Below are 21443 nucleotides of genomic sequence, written 5' to 3'. Positions count from 1 at the left end.
TGTTCCCATATCAAACTAACCAGGACCTGCTCCTCTCATCCCTCATTTCCTGCCTGGCTCAAAGCAAGGCACATCATGGAGGCCGGGACCCCTCCAGTCACAGGTGATTATGCCAAAGACGGTGTCTGACAAGCCTGGCTGCACAGCTTCCTTTGGTAAACTCACTTCAATCTAGATTGCTTAGAGAGCTCTATCCATATTGTATAAGTTTACTAGTTAAAAGAGAAGTTTTTTGGGTTTGGAAAGCATGGTAGATTCAAAGCTAGTACTGGCTGGAATTTTATCACTGTTAAAGGTAAGGAACGAAGGGAAACAGAGCAACACACAGACATCCAATCTACAAAACACATTTATCCCGGGCTCTCTGGATCTAATCTAATCAGTCCCCAAGTTTCAACAGTCATTTCAGAGTCCGATCCTTCCTCTCTAAACAGCCTATTACAAGTTTTTTTTCTAAATTTATTCAGTTCTTGAGTTTGATAGTGAGAGTTTGGATATCAAGGGATACCTGTCCTGGAATAACCCTCAAATAGAAAAAGGAAATAAGAGAACAAGGTCAATAGGGAGCTATAAAAATATTTCACTAGGTACTGAAAACAATTAGCCTTATCTCCTACATGGTTAAGATTCCAAGACAAGTTGTATTTGGAAAGCCAAGTCAGGTTGTATTTATGTCCACATTCAGTTTAGCTACCCTGAATACAAACATCTTCAAGGGTACAAATCTCTCAAATGGCAACCTTCTTGAAGTTAGCCTGTCTACCAAAATTAGCTCAAAAAGTATTTCCTTTTATCTCCTCCTTCTCAAGCAAAATTCCATTCCATTAACTGTCATAGCCCTAAACAGGTGCTATAAGGAAAGCAAATGGATGAATATATACCATTAGGTGACAGTCTGGCCAGAGGAATGATTCTGGCTGCTACAGCCTCAAGGTCATCAACAGTGGCTGGGAATAATGGAAATGGAAAAAGCAACTAGCACAAAGCCATTTTTTAATATAAACACCCTCCTGTATATTTTTTTCCAGGGGAATAATTACTATTACTCAACATGAATGAAGAAGCTCCTTACTATGCCTGCTAAATAAGCTAGTAAAAACAACACTGGCTCTATGAACAATACTGATAACAGTAACAGCATATGTTTGTAAACTCTTATTGTTTATACAGTGTTTAAGGAAACTACCTCATTTTGATTTAGTCACCCAGCACGAACAACACTTAAAGCTAAATCTGTGTTGATTTTAAATAATTAGTAATTATTTGGGAGTTTCCTTAACTTACTGGGTATACCCAACTTAATAGTAGGTTAATGTAAAAAGAAAACAAAACAAAAAAAAACCCAAGATACAGTAATATTTCAAAGGCAAAGACAATGCCACATTAAGATTACAAAGCACGGTGACCCACTGTACCAGCTGAAGGTGTGGGGAGATGGGTACTTTCTCATATTGCTGGAAGGAGTGTGAAGAGATACAATCTTTAAGTAATTTCTGACAATATTTTTCAAAATTCTAAATGCAAATGGGGAAATGGGTCAAGTATAACTATATATATGGTTAAACAATGAAGAATTGTCTTCAATAGCAAAATAACGAAAGGCACCTAAATCAAGTGTCCATCGATAGAAGACTGGCTAAATAAATTGTGGCGTATTCATATAAGTGAATATCAGGTCACTGTAAAAAAGAATCGGGAAGTTCTTTACAAATACCGATAAACGATGATCTTCAAACTATACTAAGTAAAAAAAGGAAGGTGTAATACATTACAAGTTGTATGAGGAAAAAAGGGGAGAGAAGCACATCTGTATTTGCTTATTATGCATAAAAGGCCACTAGAAGAATAGCTTAGAAACTGGTAACACTGGCTGTCGGGGGGGATGGGAAATTGAGTGGCTAGGGGATAGAGTAGAGGCAAGAGATTTCCCCCAGAAATACCTTTTGAATTCTGAATGATGCAAACATACCACTTATTCAATTAAAAAACCAAACAAAGTAAAACTGAGTGGAAAAAAAAAGCTCTATGATTAACTGAGAAGGTACCTAAGCCTTTCAATAATCACTACTTAACCAAAAGCAAGTTACATTCTATGATCTGGTGACAGCATTTAGGGGCATGCTCTGCCATTCTAGGTTTATTTCATTATTTGTTTTCATGTACCATCCACTACACATACAAATGCCTACTTAAAAGTATGGCATGTATCAATGCCTTGCATTAGAATGGCCAGTTAAGTTCTCAAATAACTTTCCCCTTCCAATTATTCTCTATGTTTATAAATGATACAACTTCCATGGTTCCAGGCTGTTGTAGCTTGAAATGAACTGCCCTGAATGGACATTTTTAAGGGAAAAATGCAACCCGAGTTTCAAACAGCAGACTCATAAACTTTGGAACCTAACTCATTCATAGGTTCAGGTTGTTGTAACATTTAGTGTTCTTTAACAAAAATGTCTATTTCTCTATGACCCAGGGATCCCTCTCAGTCTTGGAATATCGTCTTATTTTTAAAATCCTATGTATAGAATGATTTTTCTCCATTTTAAAAAGAAAAAGTAGATTTCTCATTGTAATTCAATCTAAATTCAGCACCAAACAAAATTTACTTGAAATCTCACCAGTTTCTTTTGAATTTTTTTATTCTCTGGTGTCCTTACTCCCTCTAGAGGCAGAAAATATGAATGAGCTACCAACTCTAAATTTGGCAGTTCTTAAAAAGTGAACCAAAACCACATGTTAAAGGAAAAAGTTAGCTCTTTCTCTTGGGCAAGTGTTTAATAAGAGAAGATTAATCATTGTAACCTTTAAGCCAAGCAGAGAATTTCCTACTATCATTTAAGAACCCAAATTAGCCCATCTATATTTAATATAGACAGATGACATATGGTAATGCAAAGATCATACAGCCCCTTAAAAGATTATAGTGATGGAGAATAATATTTACATATGAAAGAAAGAACTATGGAATCAACAGGTCCTACCTTATCTGGGAGTCTAAAAAGGAGCTCTGAGTCACATCACATGACTAGCAGACATTAGGTTAATATCAAATGCATGAGGCAAAGGGACAGTGCCTTTTTCTTGGAGCTGATGCTGCACATGTAATTTTGGGAGGCCTAATATTTAGACACAATCGTTCATAAATAGATAACACACAGCAAGACCCAATTTCATCTTCTCTAATTCATAAGGAAGGAGCTCAGGTTTGCTAATTTCATTTACTTTTCTTTTAACCCAGAGAACCTTAGCTTTGGCATCACATTAAATCACTTAGGGCGCTGTAAAAAATACTAATGCTTGGGCCCCGTCCCAGAAAATAAACCAGAGAGAATCTTTCCCTGTGGGCCAGGGGATCTGTAGTTTTAAAAAGTCACTCAGGTGATTCTAACCTGCAGCCAGAGACGTGCACCAGGGTTCTAAAGACTAAGCAGATAAACCAAGAATAGGAGCTAATTAACATATGAATGAATCCAACAAAAGCCAGTGTGTGTGGTTTCTGGAAGAAGAGAGATGTATTATCTGAGATATTTATTCAGAAATTAAATCTTATGATTTCACAAATATTAATGCTGTCTATTCTTTCCTCTAGAGAAAACATGCCATCTTTTCATAATGGCCCTCTTTAAATCTTATCAACATTTAAATTCTTTCCACAATAACTTTATAGTAGGATCTTCTGAGTAATAGATGGAACCCTGTTGAGGGCTTATGGGTCAGAGGTACTATGATAAATGCTTTACCTACATATCTCACTTACTCCTCAGAACCTCCATCAGTATAATAACCACCCACAGAAAACTAATAAAGAACAGGGCTGGGACGCACACTCAGGTCTGCCTGACTCAATATCTATTTTATTCAGCCCATTACCTGGACATAACTCACATATTCCCACATCCACATCATCGATGTTCCAGCCATCTTCTCCTCAACTCCTAACAATCAAATCCTCCTTCACTTCAAAGTCCAGTTTTATATGCCGCATCACCCAGAAGCCTTTTCTGATGACAGAGATTTATGTACCATCTTTTAATTCCTAGGAAGATGGTGAACTAGCTTCATTGCTGACTCCCTCAAAATCAACCCTAGAGACACTACAGGGGGAAAATATCAAAATAAAACAAAAAAAATAAAGTATTAAAAAAAACAAAACTCGGAGAAATCCTGGATGTTTTGTATTGGTGTGTGTGTGGAAGGCAGTGATTTGGCCTGGGGCAGGAGGCAATGTGACTGTGAGAAGATAAAACAGGAAGGAGGGAGAACCTAAGATGTTGGCTAGGTGAGACAGGGCAAAAAAACACCTCCGTGAAAAATACTAGATAAAAACCAGAAGGTGACCCAAAATACCAGTTTCAGCGATGCACCAGTTGGATAAGGTCTGCTACAACCACAGGGGCCATACACTTGGTGAAACTGGAAGTCTGCATTCTGAAACGAGTGAGTAAGCTGACTGAAAGACCCGCAGCCACACTGTGGTGTGGGGAAGCTGGAGGTTGGTGTTTGGAGACGGACTGGTTCTTTAAAAAAAAAAAAAAAAGGGAAAAACCCAGGAGTGGCTGCAGTTGTGACAGTGGGAACCGTGCAGTGAAGCATGGCAGGAGCGGGCTGAGCTGGCCTCTCGGTGTCTGGCGTGGAGGATAGCCTGCTGCAGATTCCCTCAGGGCTAGGGGAGCGGAGGGGAAAGCCAGAAGGAGAAAGAAACCCTGCAGCTTGCAGCTGGCTCCCTGGCGGGCTGGAGACACTCCTGCCCGGGGCCATGCTCACAGCCCAGAGCTGCACCAGTTGTCCAGGAGCTGGGAAGGAAGAACTGTGTGAGGAGGGGGAGGGGGCATTGAGAAGCCCCGTTTAGCCATCTTTGCATCAGGCTGAGAGCGCCCCTGCACGGCCTGGTGGCCCAGTGCTTCCCTTGAGGGATGGCACGCACTTGTGACGTAGAACAGTCTTCCCTCAGCAGAGGTCCTGGAAGATCATAGCTGACAACGGGGGCCCACTCGGAAAACCCAGGGACGCTATGTCAATGCCGGTAGTTTGTGGGTCAGCGACAGAGAGGGTCTGGGGCAGAACTGAAATGAAGGCTTAGACTCTTGCAGCAGCCTTGAATCTCCGGGAACACCTAGGAGGGTTGAAAATTAAAGCTGCCCTGCCTCCCTAGCCACCTGGACACACACCCCACATTCAGGGTGGATGGCTCCAGCAACACACCCAAACTGAGTTCACCAACCGAATCCCAGAAAAATAATTTCCCCACACATCACAAGGACAAAGTTAAGGAGAACTGACTTGAGGGGTATAGGTGACTCGCAGATGCCATCTGCTGGGTAGTTAGAGAAAGTGTATGCCACCAACTTGTATTTCTGAAAAATAAGATTGGTATTTTCTTTTACAACTTGAAAGAACCCTATCAAGCAAAGCAAATGCCAAGAGGTCAAAAACAACAGAAAATCTTAATGCATATGATAAAACCAGATGATATGGAGAATCCAATCCAAAACACCCAAATCAAAATATCAGAAGAGACACAGTGCTTGGCACAATTAATCAAAGAACTACAATCGAGGAATGAAAACATGACAAAGGATATAAAGGACATGAAGAAGACCATGGCACAGGATATAAGGGACACAAAGAAGACCCTAGAAGAGCATAAAGAAGACATTGCAAGAGTAAATAAAAAAATAGAAGATCTTATGGAAATAAAAGAAACTGTTGGCCAAATTAAAAAGACTCTGGATACTCATAATACAAGATTAGAGGAAGTTGAACAACGACTCAGTGTCCTAGAAGTCCAAAGAACAGAAAATGAAAGAACAAAAGAAAGAATGGAGAAAAAAATAAAAAAATAAAAATGGATCTCAGGGATATGATAGATAAAATAAAACATCCAAATTTAAGACTCACTGTTGTCCCAGAAGGGGAAGAGAAGGGTAAAGGTCTAGAAAGCATATTCAAAGAAATTGTTGGGGAAAACTTCCCCAACCTTCTACACAATACAAATACACAAAGCATAAATGCCCAGCAGACTCCAAATACAATAAATCCAAATAAACCCACTCCAAGACATATTCTGATCAGACTCTCAAATACTGCAGAGAAGGAGCAAGTTCTGAAAGCAGCAAGAGAAAAGCAATTCACCACTTACAAAGGAAGCAACGTAAGACTAATTTGTGACTACTCAGCGGCCACCTTGGAGGCGAGAAGGCAGTGGCATGACATATTTAAAATTCTGAGAGAGAAAAATTTCCAACCAAGAATACTTTATCCAGCAAAACTCTCCTTCAATTTGAGAGAGAGCTTAAATTTTTCACAGACAAACAAATGCTGAGAGAGTTTGCCAATTAAAGACCTGCCTTGCTTCAGATACCAACAGAGAAACAAAGAAAGCAGAAAGAGATATAGAGAATTTTAACAGACATATATAGAACCTTACATCCCAAATCACCAGGACACTCATTTTTCTCTAGTGATCATGGATCTTTCTCCAGAATGGACCATATGCTGGGACATAAAACAAGCCTCAATAAATTAAAAAAAAAAAAAAAAAAAATTGAATATATTCAAAGCACATTCTCTGACCACACTGGAATACAAATAGAAGTCAATAATTTTTGAATTAGAACTCCACTATTTACTTCCTACACGATATAAAATACACAAACTCTAATGACAAATCAGTGGTTTTGAACTCAATGTAAAATATGTAATTTTTGACAAGAACTATAAAAAGGTGGGGGAATGGAGGAGTATAGGAACATAGTTTATGTGTCCTATTGAAGTTAAGTTGGTATGAAAGAAAAACAAGATTGTTATGGATTTAAGAGGTTAATTTTAAGCCCTACAGTAAACACAAAGAAATTATCAGAGAATATGACCATAGAGATAAAAAGTAGAGTATGGGTTAAGAGAAATGGGGGAAGGGGCAATGGGGAGTTAAGAAATGAGTGTAGGGTTGCTGTTTGAGGTGAAGGGAAATTTCTAGTAATGGATGGTGGGAAAGAGATAGCATTACAACATTCTAATTGTGATTAATCCCACTAATGGAATGCTAGGGAGGGGGTGGAATGGGAAGATTTAAGTTGTATATATGTTTCCACAATTAAGAAAAAAAAAAAAAAAAGACAGTCTAAATAGATGACAACTGAATGCCAAGGAAGACCCTGGATGGGATCTGCGGATGGAGGACAGGAGGCTCACAGGGACACAGTTGAGAAATAAGGAAAAAACAAAAAAAGGAAATACAGAATGTACGCTTTGTATCAATGCTGAATCTCTTGTACTTCTTAGCTGCATTTAATGGGATTGCATAAAAGAATGTTCTTGTTCATGGGAATTGTATATGTGAATTATAGTGTTTGTTCAAGGATGTGTGCAGCTAGCTCTCATATGTTCAGAAGACAGAGCAATAGATGATGGATGATAAGGAGGGAGGGAGGGAAAGAAATAGCGGTGTGACAGCATGTTAAAGTTGGTGGAGTGGGGTATCAGGGGAGGGTGGTCAGGGTATGCTGGAGTTCTGTGTATGGGGTTTGTATTGTTTTTGCAACTGTTCCTATAACTTTGAATTTATTTCAAAATAAAATTAAAAAAAAAAAAAAAAAAACAGGAAGAAGGAAAACAAGAAATTTTTTCTGCTCTTGCTCCTCCCTTTCCACTGCCTCCGTACAAACAGATCTGCAGCCTCACCAGAGGAAATGAAGAGCTCTGCTTTATATTCAGGAGTAAAACTAGGGCAGTCTAGAGAGAAGGCCTGTGCTTGTCAGCAGCAGTGAGAATTCTCATCCTCCCTCTCCAAACCCCGAGGGTTATTTAATTGCCTCAAAGAGGGAATAAAGCCTTTAAGTACTGCTTTTGTCCAGCCCCTCTCTCAGGAGGGCTTGGTCCTGAGTTGGTGTTGTAACATAATTACTGTGACCTTGCAGCAGGGTCAGCAACCACAGAGCCCACCCAGCCCCATCCTCTGCAGTCATCCTGGACTGACACAGGCTAGGATGGTGGTTCTCATCTCAGGCTATACATTAGAAATGACCCAGGAACCTTTTTAAAAATCAGCTAGATCAATCTCTTGGATGGGGCTTGGGTCTTCACAGTTCTTTCACATCTCCCAGATGATTCTACAGTGCAGCCAGGATTGACACTCACTGGATTTGGCCTGGCCTTTCTCCTTTTGCATCACCCATAGGTGAAAATGAGTCCCAGGGGGAGGGGGGCAGCTGGAGCAAGGCATTTCATGGAAGAAAACCAGATTGGATTATAAATTACATCAAATGCAGAAAGGATAAAACAGATTAGGAATTTAAAATTCACCTAACAAACATACAAAAGAGATAAGTTACTGGTGCACAAAAGGAAAAAAAAAAAAAAAAAGGACAACACAGATGTGCTAACTATAAAGAATGTAAGAGTTGAAATAAAAAAAAGTTAGATGAGATCAATAACAGAATGGAAGGGTAGACTGAGGTAATCTCCTAGAAGGGAAAAGAAGAGATAAAACACCAGGAAGTACAGATAAGAGGACTGACATCCACACAAAAGACATCCCAGAAAAAGGAAAAGATGGCAAGGAGAACACCAGTGAAGAAATAATGAAGATGAATTCTCCAGAGTAGAAAAAGATGAAAAACTTTGGAATTATAGGGCCAGTTTTCAGAGTACCAAGGAGGAGGCAAGGAAAAACCCATACCTAACAACATTATAGCAAAATTTACAATAAGACAAAATATTTTTACTAGAGTGTCCAGCACAAAGCAGATACCTAGTAAGTATTTGTAGAAGCAACCAAAACTTCAAATAAACATCAAATCTGTATGAGCCAGTCATTATACAAGATTCAATTCTAGTAGGGAAAAAACATGATTGAAATAATGTTTATGATATAAAGTAAATAAGGATATCTGGATGTTAATCAAATATCTTATTCTCTAAGACTGTCGTTTAAATATTGCTGGCTAAGTGAAATTAAGTTTATCAGTTTCTATATTTCTGTTTAGCGTACTACTGTCAGAAATAACTAAAATCTCTATTCTCAAGTAGGTTTCACCAAAGACCATCTTGGCCTCTTTGATTATGCAGCATTCAACCTTCCTTTCAATAGATTAAGAACCTAGAGTGCTCTATATATACATGTGTGTGTCAGAAGTTGTGGAGATGAAGATGATGCAACCGCTGTGGCTCTAACTGTCAGACACTTCCAGTTTTCTAATAAGAGTCAACAAGCCACTGACTTCTCATAAACATGTTCTCAGAGAAGGAAATGCTTTGTGTCTTTTTCTGGTCATTCTTTGTAACAGCTGAGCTAGAGGCCCACAGAAGTTCTTCAGTAATGGCTTACCTGGTCAATATCAGCATTTCTTGGAAGAAAATAAACAATATTATTAGTGATCTTCTGGGAAAGTCTGAAAATTTCAAAGGTGGAGAGCAGTTAAGGAGAACAATAACAGCAGTTAATCTGAGATCAGAGAGATACATTCTTTACTTATATCATACCCCAAATGTATTTTGATATGTTACAGTAAGGCATAAGTTTAAATCCTCAATGGAAATTAAAGGAGAATTAAGTAGCAGATTTCATAATTCAATAGCATATTGTCCCTGGTAGGTCAGAGATTAGAAGTTAAACCTATTTAATCTATTATCCTAGTGGTAGGTACCACGAGTCAGAAATATAAGCTCTTTCTCTTTCTGCCATTTCCTAATTAATATGAAAACAGAAGGAACATCAACTCTTCCCACTAAAAAATCAAGACAAGTAATTCTGACCATTGTTGTCTACATTCTAAGACTTAAGTAGCAATTTAGACATGCATTTCCTCTTAGAAATTTCCTGTTAAGAGTCAAATAGATGATATCTCTGGGGAGGAGGGAGTGTAAAAAGGGACATATAATACATGTCCCTAATCTTCATGAAATAATAGTTTGCTTGGGAACCTTGAAGAATGACAGGAAAAATCTGAAGAGGCACAAAACAAACTGGAGTCTATCACATACTCTTAGCAAAATCTCCCCTCTTCACTATCTTCTCTTATCACACACACATACCCCATCTTCTCCACAACCACTTGTTGAGTGTAATCTCTTAGGATTTCTGAAGGATATCCACCAGGAGACATCATCGTCCTAATGTCAAAGGTCTCTGCAGTGGCATAGTCTGGTCCTCCCCAGGGAGGGCTGAGGAAGACAACATCTGCCTTTAAACGAGAAGCCAGCAGCAAGAAATCTCCACAGATGAACTCGATCTTATCTGCTACACCATAAACCTCTGCATTATTGCGAGCAAGATCAATCTTCACAGGATCAATATCAATGGCAATCACTAAAAATGGTAAAAGGAGAAATAAGTCAAATGACACCGATTATTAGCTACATATGATAATTCATCTTGCCAACAGTTGGCTTATCTTCTGTACAATAACGTTTTCTAAAAACTAAGGGGGAGTTTTGCAGATATTGATATATTTGGCAACACATACCAGAACTATAGACTTTGGCTAAAAGTTTTTTTTTTTTAAATCTAAATTAGAAAGATTCATTTGTAGGATACAAAGATGTGTATTACCAAGAAAATGTGACAGAAGGACCTAGCTTTCAAAGTTGTCTCACTCAGCTGGCTTTACCAAAGCAAGTGGCAATAGGTCTTTCAATAATAATTTATCCGAGAAGCGGAGGCAGGGCAAAATGGCAGACTGGTGAGCTGTATGTTTTAGTTACTCCTCCAGGAAAGTAGGTAGAAAGCCAGGAACTGCATGGACTGGACACCACAAAGCAATCTGTCTTTGGGCATACTTCATACAACACTCATGAAAATGTCGAACTGCTGAGATCAGCGAAATCTGTAAGTTTTTGCGGCCAGGGGACCCGCGCCCCTCCCTACCAGGCTCAGTCCTGTGGGAGGAGGGGCTGTCAGCTCCGGGAACGAGAAGGGAGAACTGCAGTGGCAGCCCTTATCGGAAACTCATTCTACTGATCCAAACTCCAACCATAGATAGACTGAGACCAGACACCAGAGAATCTGAGAGCAGCCAGCCCAGCAGAGAGGAGACAGGCATAGAAAAAAAAAAACAACACGAAAAACTCCAAAATAAAAGCAGAGGATTTTTGGAGTTCTGGTGAACATAGAAAGGGGAAGGGCCCTGAGGCGCATATGCAAATCCTGAAGAAAAGCTGATCTCTCTGCCCTGTGGACCTTTCCTTAATGGCCCTGGTTGCTTTGTCTATTAGCATTTCAATAACCCATTAGATCTCTGAGGAGGGCCCTTTTTTTTTTTTTTTTAATCCTTTTTTCTTTTTCTAAAACAATTACTCTAAGAAGCCCAATACAGAAAGCTTCAAAGGCTTTCAATTTGGGCACGTCAAGTCAAGAGCAGAACTAAGAGAGCTCTGAGACAAAAGGCAATAATCCAGTGGCTGAGAAAATTCACTAAACAACACAACTTCCCAAGAAAAGGGGGGTGTCCGCTCACAGCCACCATCCTGGTGGACAGGAAACACTCCTGCCCATCGCCAGCCCCATAGCCCAGAGCTGCCCCAGACAACCCAGTGTGACGGAAGTGCTTCAAATAACAGGCACACACCACAAAACTGGGCGTGGAAATAAGCCTTCCCTGCAACCTCACCTGATTGTCCCAGAGTTGGGAAGGTGGAGCAGTGTGAATTAACAAAACCCCACTCAGCCATCATTTGAGCAGACTGGGAGCCTCCCTACACAGCCCAGCAGCCCAGAACTGCCCTGGGGGGACGGCACTCACCTGTGACATAGCACAGTCATCCCTCAACAGAGGACCCGGGGTGCACAGCCTGGAAGAGGGGCCCACTTGCAAATCTCAGGAGCCATACGCCAATACCAAGGACTTGTGGGTCAGTGGCAGAAACAAACTGTGGCAGGACTGAACTGAAGGATTAGACTATTGCAGCAGCTTTAAAACTCTAGAATCACCAGGGAGATTTGATTGTTAGAGCCACCCCCCACTCCCTGACTGCCCAGAAACACACCCCATATACAGGGCAGGCAACACCAACTACACACGCAAGCTTGGTACACCAATCGGAACCCACAAGACTCACTCCCCCACTCACCAAAAAGGCTAAGCAGGGGAGAACTGGCTTGTGGAGTACAGGTGGCTCGTGGACGACACCTGCTGGTTAGTTAGAGAAAGTGTACGCCACAAAGCTGTAGATCTGATAAATTAGAGATAAGGACTTCAATTGGTCTACAAATCCTAAAAGAACCCTATCAAGTTCAGCAAATGCCACGAGGCCAAAAACAACAGAAAATTATAAAGCATATGAAAAAAACCAGACGATATGGATAACCCAAGCCCAAGCACCCAAATCAAAAGACCAGAAGAGACACAGCACCTAGAGCAGCTACTCAAAGAACTAAAGATGAACAATGAGACCATAGTACAGGATATAAAGGAAATCAAGAAGACTCTAGAAGAGCATAAAGAAGACATTGCAAGACTAAATAAAAAAATGGATGATCTTATGGAAATTAAAGAAACTGTTGACCAAATTAAAAAGACTCTGGACACTCATAGTACAAGACTAGAGGAAGTTGAACAACGAATCAGTGACCTGGAAGATGACAGAATGGAAAATGAAAGCATAAAACAAAGAATGGGGAAAAAAATTGAAAAAATCGAAATGGACCTCAGGGATATGACAGATAATATGAAACGTCCAAATATAAGACTCATTGGTGTCCCAGAAGGGGAAGAAAAGGGTAAAGGTCTAGGAAGAGTATTCAAAGAAATTGTTGGGGAAAACTTCCCAAATCTTCTAAACAACATAAATACACAAATCATAAATGCTCAGCGAACTCCAAATAGAATAAATCCAAATAAACCCACTCCGAGACATATACTGATCACACTGTCAAACACAGAAGAGAAGGAGCAAGTTCTGAAAGCAGCAAGAGAAAAGCAATTCACCACATACAAAGGAAACAGCATAAGACAAAGTAGTGACTACTCAGCAGCCACCATGGAGGCGAGAAGGCAGTGGCACGATATATTTAAAATTCTGAGTGAGAAACATTTCCAGCCAAGAATACTTTATCCAGCAAAGCTCTCCTTCAAATTTGAGGGAGAGCTTAAATTTTTCACAGACAAACAAATGCTGAGAGAATTTGCTAACAAGAGACCTGCCCTACTGGAGATACTAAAGGGAGCCCTACAGACAGAGAAACAAAGACAGGACAGAGAGACTTGGAGAAAGGTTCAGTACTAAAGAGATTCGGTATGGGTACAATAAAGGATATTAATAGAGAGAGGGAAAAATATGGCAAACATAAACCAAAGGATAAGATGGCCGATTCAAGAAATGCCTTCACGGTTATAACGTTGAATGTAAATGGATTAAACTCCCCAATTAAAAGATATAGATTCGCAGAATGGATCAAAAAAAATGAACCATCAATATGTTGCATACAAGAGACTCATCTTAGACACAGGGACACAAAGAAACTGAAAGTGAAAGGATGGAAAAAAATATTTCATGCAAGCTACAGCCAAAAGAAAGCAGGTGTAGCAATATTAATCTCAGAAAAAATAGACTTCAAATGCAGGGATGTTTTGAGAGACAAAGAAGGCCACTACATACTAATAAAAGGGGCAATTCAGCAAGAAGAAATAACAATCGTAAATGTCTATGCACCCAATCAAGGTGCCACAAAATACATGAGAGAAACACTGGCAAAACTAAAGGAAGCAACTGATGTTTCCACAATAATTGTGGGAGACTTCAACACATCACTCTCTCCTATAGATAGATCAACCAGACAGAAGACCAATAAGGAAATTGAAAACCTAAACAATCTGATAAATGAATTAGATTTAACAGACATATACAGGACATTACATCCCAAATCACCAGGATACACATACTTTTCTAGTGCTCACGGAACTTTCTCCAGAATAAATCATATGCTGGGACATAAAACAAACCTCAATAAATTTAAAAAGATTGAAATTATTCAAAGCACATTCTCTGACCACAATGGAATACAATTAGAAGTCAATAACCATCAGAGACTTAGAAAATTCACAAATACCTGGAGGTTAAACAACACACTCCTAAACAATCAGTGGGTTAAAGAAGAAATAGCAAGAGAAATTGCTAAATATATAGAGACGAATGAAAATGAGAACACAACATACCAAAATCTATGGGATGCAGCAAAAGCAGTGCTAAGGGGGAAATTTACAGCACTAAACGCATATATTAAAAAGGAAGAAAGAGCCAAAATCAAAGAACTAATGGATCAACTGAAGAAGCTAGAAAATGAACAGCAAACCAATCCTAAACCAAGTAGAAGAAAAGAAATAACAAGGATTAAAGCAGAAATAAATGACATAGAGAACAAAAAAACAATGGAGAGGATAAATATCACCAAAAGTTGGTTCTTTGAGAAGATCAACAAGATTGACAAGCCCCTAGCTAGACTGACAAAATCAAAAAGAGAGAAGACCCATATAAACAAAATAATGAATGAAAAAGGTGACATAACTGCAGATCCTGAAGAAATTAAAAAAATTATAAGAGGATAATTATGAACAACTGTATGGCAACAAACTGGACAATGTAGAAGAAATGGACAATTTCCTGGAAACATATGAACAACCTAGACTGACCAGAGAAGAAATAGAAGACCTCAACCAACCCATCACAAGCAAAGAGATCCAATCAGTCATCAAAAATCTTCCCACAAATAAATGCCCAGGGCCAGATGGCTTCACAGGGGAATTCTACCAAACTTTCCAGAAAGAACTGACACCAATCTTACTCAAACTCTTTCAAAACATTGAAGAAAAGGGAACACTACCTAACTCATTTTATGAAGCTAACATCAATCTAATACCAAAACCAGGCAAAGATGCTACAAAAAAGGAAAACTACCGGCCAATCTCCCTAATGAATATAGATGCAAAAATCCTCAACAAAATACTTGCAAATCGAATCCAAAGACACATTAAAAAAATCATACACCATGACCAAGTGGGGTTCATTCCAGGCATGCAAGGATGGTTCAACATAAGAAAAACAATCAATGTATTACAACACATTAAAAACTCGAACGGGAAAAATCAATTGATCATCTCAATAGATGCTGAAAAAGCATTTGACAAAATCCAACATCCGTTTTTGATAAAAACACTTCAAAAGGTAGGAATTGAAGGAAACTTCCTCAACATGATAAAGAGCATATATGAAAAACCCACAGCCAGCATAGTACTCAATGGTGAGAGACTGAAAGCCTTCCCTCTAAGATCAGGAACAAGACAAGGATGCCCGCTGTCACCACTGTTATTCAACATTGTGCTGGAAGTGCTAGCCAGGGCAATCCGGCAAGACAAAGAAATAAAAGGCATCCAAATTGGAAAAGAAGAAGTAAAACTGTCATTGTTTGCAGATGATATGATCTTATATCTAGAAAACCCTGAGAAATCGACGATACAGCTACTAGAGCTCATAAACAAATTTAGCAAAGTAGCGGGATACAAGATTAATGCACATAAGTCAGTAATGTTTCTATATGCTAGAAATGAACAAACTGAAGAGACACTCAAGAAAAAGATACCATTTTCAATAGCAACTAAAAAAATCAAGTACCTAGGAATAAACTTAACCAAAGATGTAAAAGACCTATACAAAGAAAACTACATAACTCTACTAAAAGAAATAGAAGGGGACCTTAAAAGATGGAAAAATATTCCATGTTCATGGATAGGAAGGCTAAATGTCATTAAGATGTCAATTCTACCCAAACTCATCTACAGATTCAATGCAATCCCAATCAAAATTCCAACAACCTACTTTGCAGACTTGGAAAAGCTAGTTATCAAATTTATTTGGAAAGGGAAGATGCCTCGAATTGCTAAAGACACTCTAAAAAAGAAAAACGAAGTGGGAGGACTTACACTCCCTGACTTTGAAGCTTATTATAAAGCCACAGTTGCCAAAACAGCATGGTACTGGCACAAAGATAGACAGATAGATCAATGGAATCGAATTGAGAATTCAGAGATAGACCCTCAGATCTATGGCCGACTGATCTTTGATAAGGCCCCCAAAGTCACTGAACTGAGCCATAATGGTCTTTTCAACAAATGGGGCTGGGAGACTTGGATATCCATATCCAAAAGAATGAAAGAGGACCCCTACCTCACCCCCTACACAAAAATTAACTCAAAATGGACCAAAGATCTCAATATAAAAGAAAGTACCATAAAACTCCTAGAAGATAATGTAGGAAAACATCTTCAAGACCTTGTATTAGGCGGCCACTTCCTAGACTTTACACCCAAAGCACAAGCAACAAAAGAGAAAATAGATAAATGGGAACTCCTCAAGCTTAGAAGTTTCTGCACCTCAAAGGAATTTCTCAAAAAGGTAAAGAGGCAGCCAACTCAATGGGAAAAACTTTTTGGAAACCATGTATCTGACAAAAGACTGATATCTTGCATATACAAAGAAATCCTACAACTCAATGACAATAGTACAGACAGCCCAATTATAAAATGGGCAAAAGATATGAAAAGACAGTTCTCTGAAGAGGAAATACAAATGGCCAAGAAACACATGAAAAAATGTTCAGCTTCACTAGCTATTAGAGAGAAGCAAATTAAAACCACAATGAGATACCATCTAACACCGGTTAGAATGGCTGCCATTAAACAAACAGGAAACTACAAATGCTGGAGGGGATGTGGAGAAATTGGAACTCTTATTCATTGTTGGTGGGACTGTATAATGGTTCAGCCACTCTGGAAGTCAGTCTGGCAGTTCCTTAGAAAATTAGATATAGAGCTACCATTCGATCCAGCGATTGCACTTCTCGGTATATACCCGGAAGATCGGAAAGCAGTGACGAACAGATATCTGCACGCCAATGTTCATAGCAGCATTATTCACAGTTGCCAAGAGATGGAAACAACCCAAATGTCCTTCAACAGATGAGTGGATAAATAAAATGTGGTATATACACACGATGGAATACTACGTGTCAGTAAGAAGGAACGATCTCGTGAAACATATGACAACATGGATGAACCTTGAAGACATAATGCTGAGCGAAATAAGCCAGGCACAAAAAGAGAAATATTATATGCTACCACTATGTGAACTTTGAAAAATGTAAAACAAATGGTTTATAATGTAGAATGTAGGGGAACTAGCAGTAGAGAGCAATTAAGGAAGGGGGAACAATAATCCAAGAAGAACAGATAAGCTATTTAATGTTCTGGGGATGCCCAGGAATGACTATGGTCTGTTAAATTCTGATGGATATAGTAGGAACAAGTTCACAGAAATGTTGCTATATTATGTAACTTTCTTGGGGTAAAGTAGGAACATGTTGGAAGTTAAGCAGTTATCTTAGGTTAGTTGTCTTTTTCTTACTCCCTTGTTACGGTCTCTTTGAAATGTTCTTTTATTGTATGTTTGTTTTCTTTTTAGCTTTTTTTTTCATAGTTGATTTAAAAAAGAAGGGAAAGTTAAAAGAAAAAAAAAAGAAAGAAAAACTAGGAAAAAAAAAAAAGATGTAGTGCCCCCTTGAGGAGCCTGTGGAGAGTGCAGGGGTATTCGCCTAACCCACCTCCATGGTTGCTAACATGACCACAGACATAGGGGACTGGTGGTTTGATGGGTTGAGCTCTCTACCATAAGTTTTACCCTTGGGAAGACGGTTGCCGCAAAGGAGAGGCTAGGCCTCCCTATATTTGTGCCTAAGAGTCTCCTCCTGAATGCCTCTTTGTTGCTCAGATGTGGCCCTCTCTCTCTGGCTAAGCCAACTTGAAAGGTGAAATCACTGCCCTCCCCCCTACGTGGGATCAGACACCCAGGGGAGTGAATCTCCCTGGCAACGTAGAATATGACTCCCGGGGAGGAATGTAGACCCGGCATCGTGGGACGGAGAACATCTTCTTGACCAAAAGGGGGATGTGAAAGGAAATGAAATAAGCTTCAGTGGCAGAGAGATTCCAAAACGAGCTGAGAGGTCACTCTGGAGGGCACTCTTACGCACACTTTAGACAACCCTTTTTAGGTTCTAAAGAATTGGGGTAGCTGGTGGTGGATACCTGAAACTATCAAACTACAACCCAGAACCCATGAATCTCAAAGACAGTTGTATAAAAATGTAGCTTATGAGGGTTGACAGTGGGATTGGGAAAGCCATAAGGACCACACTCCACTTTGTCTAGTTTATGGATGGATGAGTAGAAAAATAGGGGAAGGAAACAAACAGACAAAGGTACCCAGTGTTCTTTTTTACTTCAATTGCTCTTTTTCACTCTAATTATTATTCTTGTTATTTTTGTGTGTGTGCTAATGAAGGTGTCAGGGATTGATTTAGGTGATGAATGTACAAGTATGTAATGGTACTGTAAACAATCGAAAGTACGATTTGTTTTGTATGACTGCGTGGTATGTGAATATATCTCAATAAAATGATGATTAAAAAAAATAATAATAATTTATCCATTTGAACACAATTTTGCTTAGCACACTTCGGCCTGATTGGCTAACCTAATGCTGGTGGTAGAAACCCACAGGTAGGCCATGCAGTGTCTACTGACTGCCAAGTGTGTGGTCAGCAATGTGCTCTAGGCTACATAAATCCTGAGGTGCAAACCTTGGAGAAGGTTCCCAACTACATGTCAAGCCTCTATTGCTAAAATTTCAGAAAAGCCAAATTTCTTCATGAGCCAACCACCAACAGAAAACAAACCTGACAACTTCTACAGAAAACCAAAATAAAACACATTTTTACAAACCTATATAGCCAAGTTATGACATGGAAAGTAAAAACATCTGCTGCTGCTGTTTAATGAGATACTTTAGGTAGAGGGAACAGACAATATTATGTTTTCACCAGATTGGTTTCATTTACTCTATTGCAATTTCATAATCAGCACTGCAAACATAAGTTAATTTTAGCTCGCTCATGTCTTTCAGTAAATTATTCAAGTGCACCTGTATATACACCAGTGTGTTGATGGCAATGTTTTATATTTGGGAGGGCTAAGTGGAACTCTGATGCATATAGCATGGCTGTCATAGAAATATAGCTGCTTCCAGAAGTTGCTAAGTTTCAAAATTTGTTAACATTTGGGAAATAATGTACTAAATAAATCACTTTGACAATGAACACAAGCATCAATTACATGTTGCAAGATCATGGATTTATAATACTGGTTTTTTTTTTTTCTGTTCTAAATAAACTCACATTCACATTTATAAGAGAAAAGATCTTGTCAGTTACTCAGTCTGCTACATTTGAAGTTGAGAGACAGATGTACAAATGTGCTGACACCACCAGAAATTCAAAGGAAATTACTTTCAACATCAAATCCATCCATTTAATCTTCATGTTCTCATCTGCACTTCTTACAGACTTTTCTAGAATGTAAGCACTCAGTGTATTACATAAATTATATACTGACAAATGTGTGTAGAACTACACTGCCCAACAATGGTGGCCACTAGCCACTGTTGGTTATTAAATTTAAATTGATTAAAATTAAATGATATTAAAAGCATGGATTCCCAGCCACTAGCCATATTTCAAGTGTTCAATAGACACATGTGGCTAATAGTTATGATACTGGATGGCGCAGATCTAGATAGTTTCCAGCATTACAAGTTCTATCAGGCAGGACTGATAGTTATTACTGAAATGCATAGAAAAGGGGAAAAAAAGATCTTTTTATCAACAACAAAAATGTAAAACTTTGCAGAATCCCTAACTGTTCAGTTCTGCATAGCACAGACAGCAAACCATCGAGGTAGAAATAAGTCTGGCACAAAGGGATGATGTCGGTTATAGATGGTCATTTTCTCATTTACGTATATTTATAATGAGAGATAATTGATTATATGTGTGTGTGTATCTACAATTATACTTAAACTGTTGTGACTTTCCTACTATAGTGTAAGTCAACTCAACCACAGGAGGAAGAGCATGTATAAACTGCATTCATCGAGTTCCAGGGAGCTCTACTTCTGGTTTGGGGAGCAGGTCATGGGATGCTACCACACTGAGCATGCTGGAAGGCTCCTGAGCTTCCTGCTCCCACAGCTGCAAGGGCAGAAGCCAGATCATGATGGCACTGGAAAGGTGCACAGTACTGTTTGCTGTTGGCCTCCTTTTTTTCCTGAGGTGGGCAATCAATAAGCGTTTGTGATTAACAGACCCTATGGGGGCAGCGATGGGAGTCGTCTCTCTGAGAACATGGTAGTATGGGTTGTCTCCCTTCAGCTGGTGAGCCACACTGGACATTTTCCTTTATCAAATGCACATTGGGCTACAGCAAGCCTTGGCAACACTTATATTTGTGGAACTGTAAGTTCATAATATGGACTGCTTCCATAAATATTTTGAGAATTTTTCCTAATCTATTTGATGCTTTATCAGAGGGTAAGTATTTTAACTGTCATTTTATGATACATTGCCAAAATGAACACAAATTTTACAACTTTTGAGGGAAAATCATTTTCAGACTGATTTATCTGTGATTGATATGGGCTCACAGAATGGCTTATCTGGCAAAGGCTGAAAAGAACTTTAAGAGTAAAGAGTGAAGTCAGGGGAAACAAGGAATTAACTACCATTCTGGTAAAGATGAAAATAACTTTTATCCAGGCAGTTAGGAAACTGAATAAAGTTAGCAAATGTCAGGCCCTGAAGCATAGAAGTAATTGAATAGGGGCCACAGTTCATCAGCACTGGTCTTAAAATCAATGTTACATCTCATGTCATCATTTTCTAGCCTCTATATTTTGCTTTTCAGAATCATACCTTCCCAGTTAACATTAAGAAATTTATATAAATTAATGAGAATCAGTTGAAACCTATTGGATGGAAACTGTCATTGCTATGCTGAATATGAAGATATTGGAAAAAACATTAGCATGTTCAGAGTATTACTTGCTATCAATGGATGTCTCTAAAATACCACATTACACTACATTTTAAAATGAATTTAGAAAGAATAGGGGAGAATCTAAGATGGCAGCTAGGAGAGACAGGGCAAAAAAACACCTCCATCAAAAATACTAGATAAAAGCCAGAAAGTGACCAAGAACACCAGTTCCAGTGATGCACCAACTGGACAAGGTCTGCTAAATCCACAAGGACCGTGAACTTAGTGAAACCGGGAGCCTGCGTTCTGAAACGAGTGAGTAAGCCACTGAATATCCAGCAGCCACACTGCGGTGTGGGGAAACTGAGGGTTGGCGTTTGGAGGCGGACTAGTTCTTTTTTAAAAAAACCTCAAAGCAGCTGCAGATACGGCAGTGAGAACTGCACAGTGAAGCGCGGCAGCAACAAGCTGTGAGAATGCCTCAGTACTTGGCGTGGAAGATAGCCTTTCGTGCACTCGCTGCTAACTGTCTTGGAGCTAGGCAGGCAGAGGTTAGCCAAAAGAGGAAAAAAACCATGCCCCTTG

General features: G+C 39.2%; 1 protein-coding gene across 1 annotated transcript in view; it reads right to left on the bottom strand.

Moving 5' to 3' along the window:
- The window catches only part of TGS1 (trimethylguanosine synthase 1), a 55005-nt gene that overhangs the window by 7801 nt on the left and 25761 nt on the right, over positions 1–21443 (bottom strand). The window contains exons 11-12 of the mRNA XM_037802811.1: positions 10093–10309; positions 9329–9407 (exon numbers count right to left, since the gene is read on the bottom strand). Coding sequence (XP_037658739.1) covers positions 9329–9407; positions 10093–10309 — 296 coding nt within the window. The remainder of the gene's footprint in view (positions 1–9328; positions 9408–10092; positions 10310–21443) is intronic.

This window comes from Choloepus didactylus, chromosome 14 (assembly GCF_015220235.1).
Source record: "Choloepus didactylus isolate mChoDid1 chromosome 14, mChoDid1.pri, whole genome shotgun sequence".
Taxonomy (NCBI): domain Eukaryota; kingdom Metazoa; phylum Chordata; class Mammalia; order Pilosa; family Megalonychidae; genus Choloepus; species Choloepus didactylus.
Note: the sequence above shows the minus strand (reverse complement) of the source record. Positions and strands in the feature narration are given on the sequence as shown.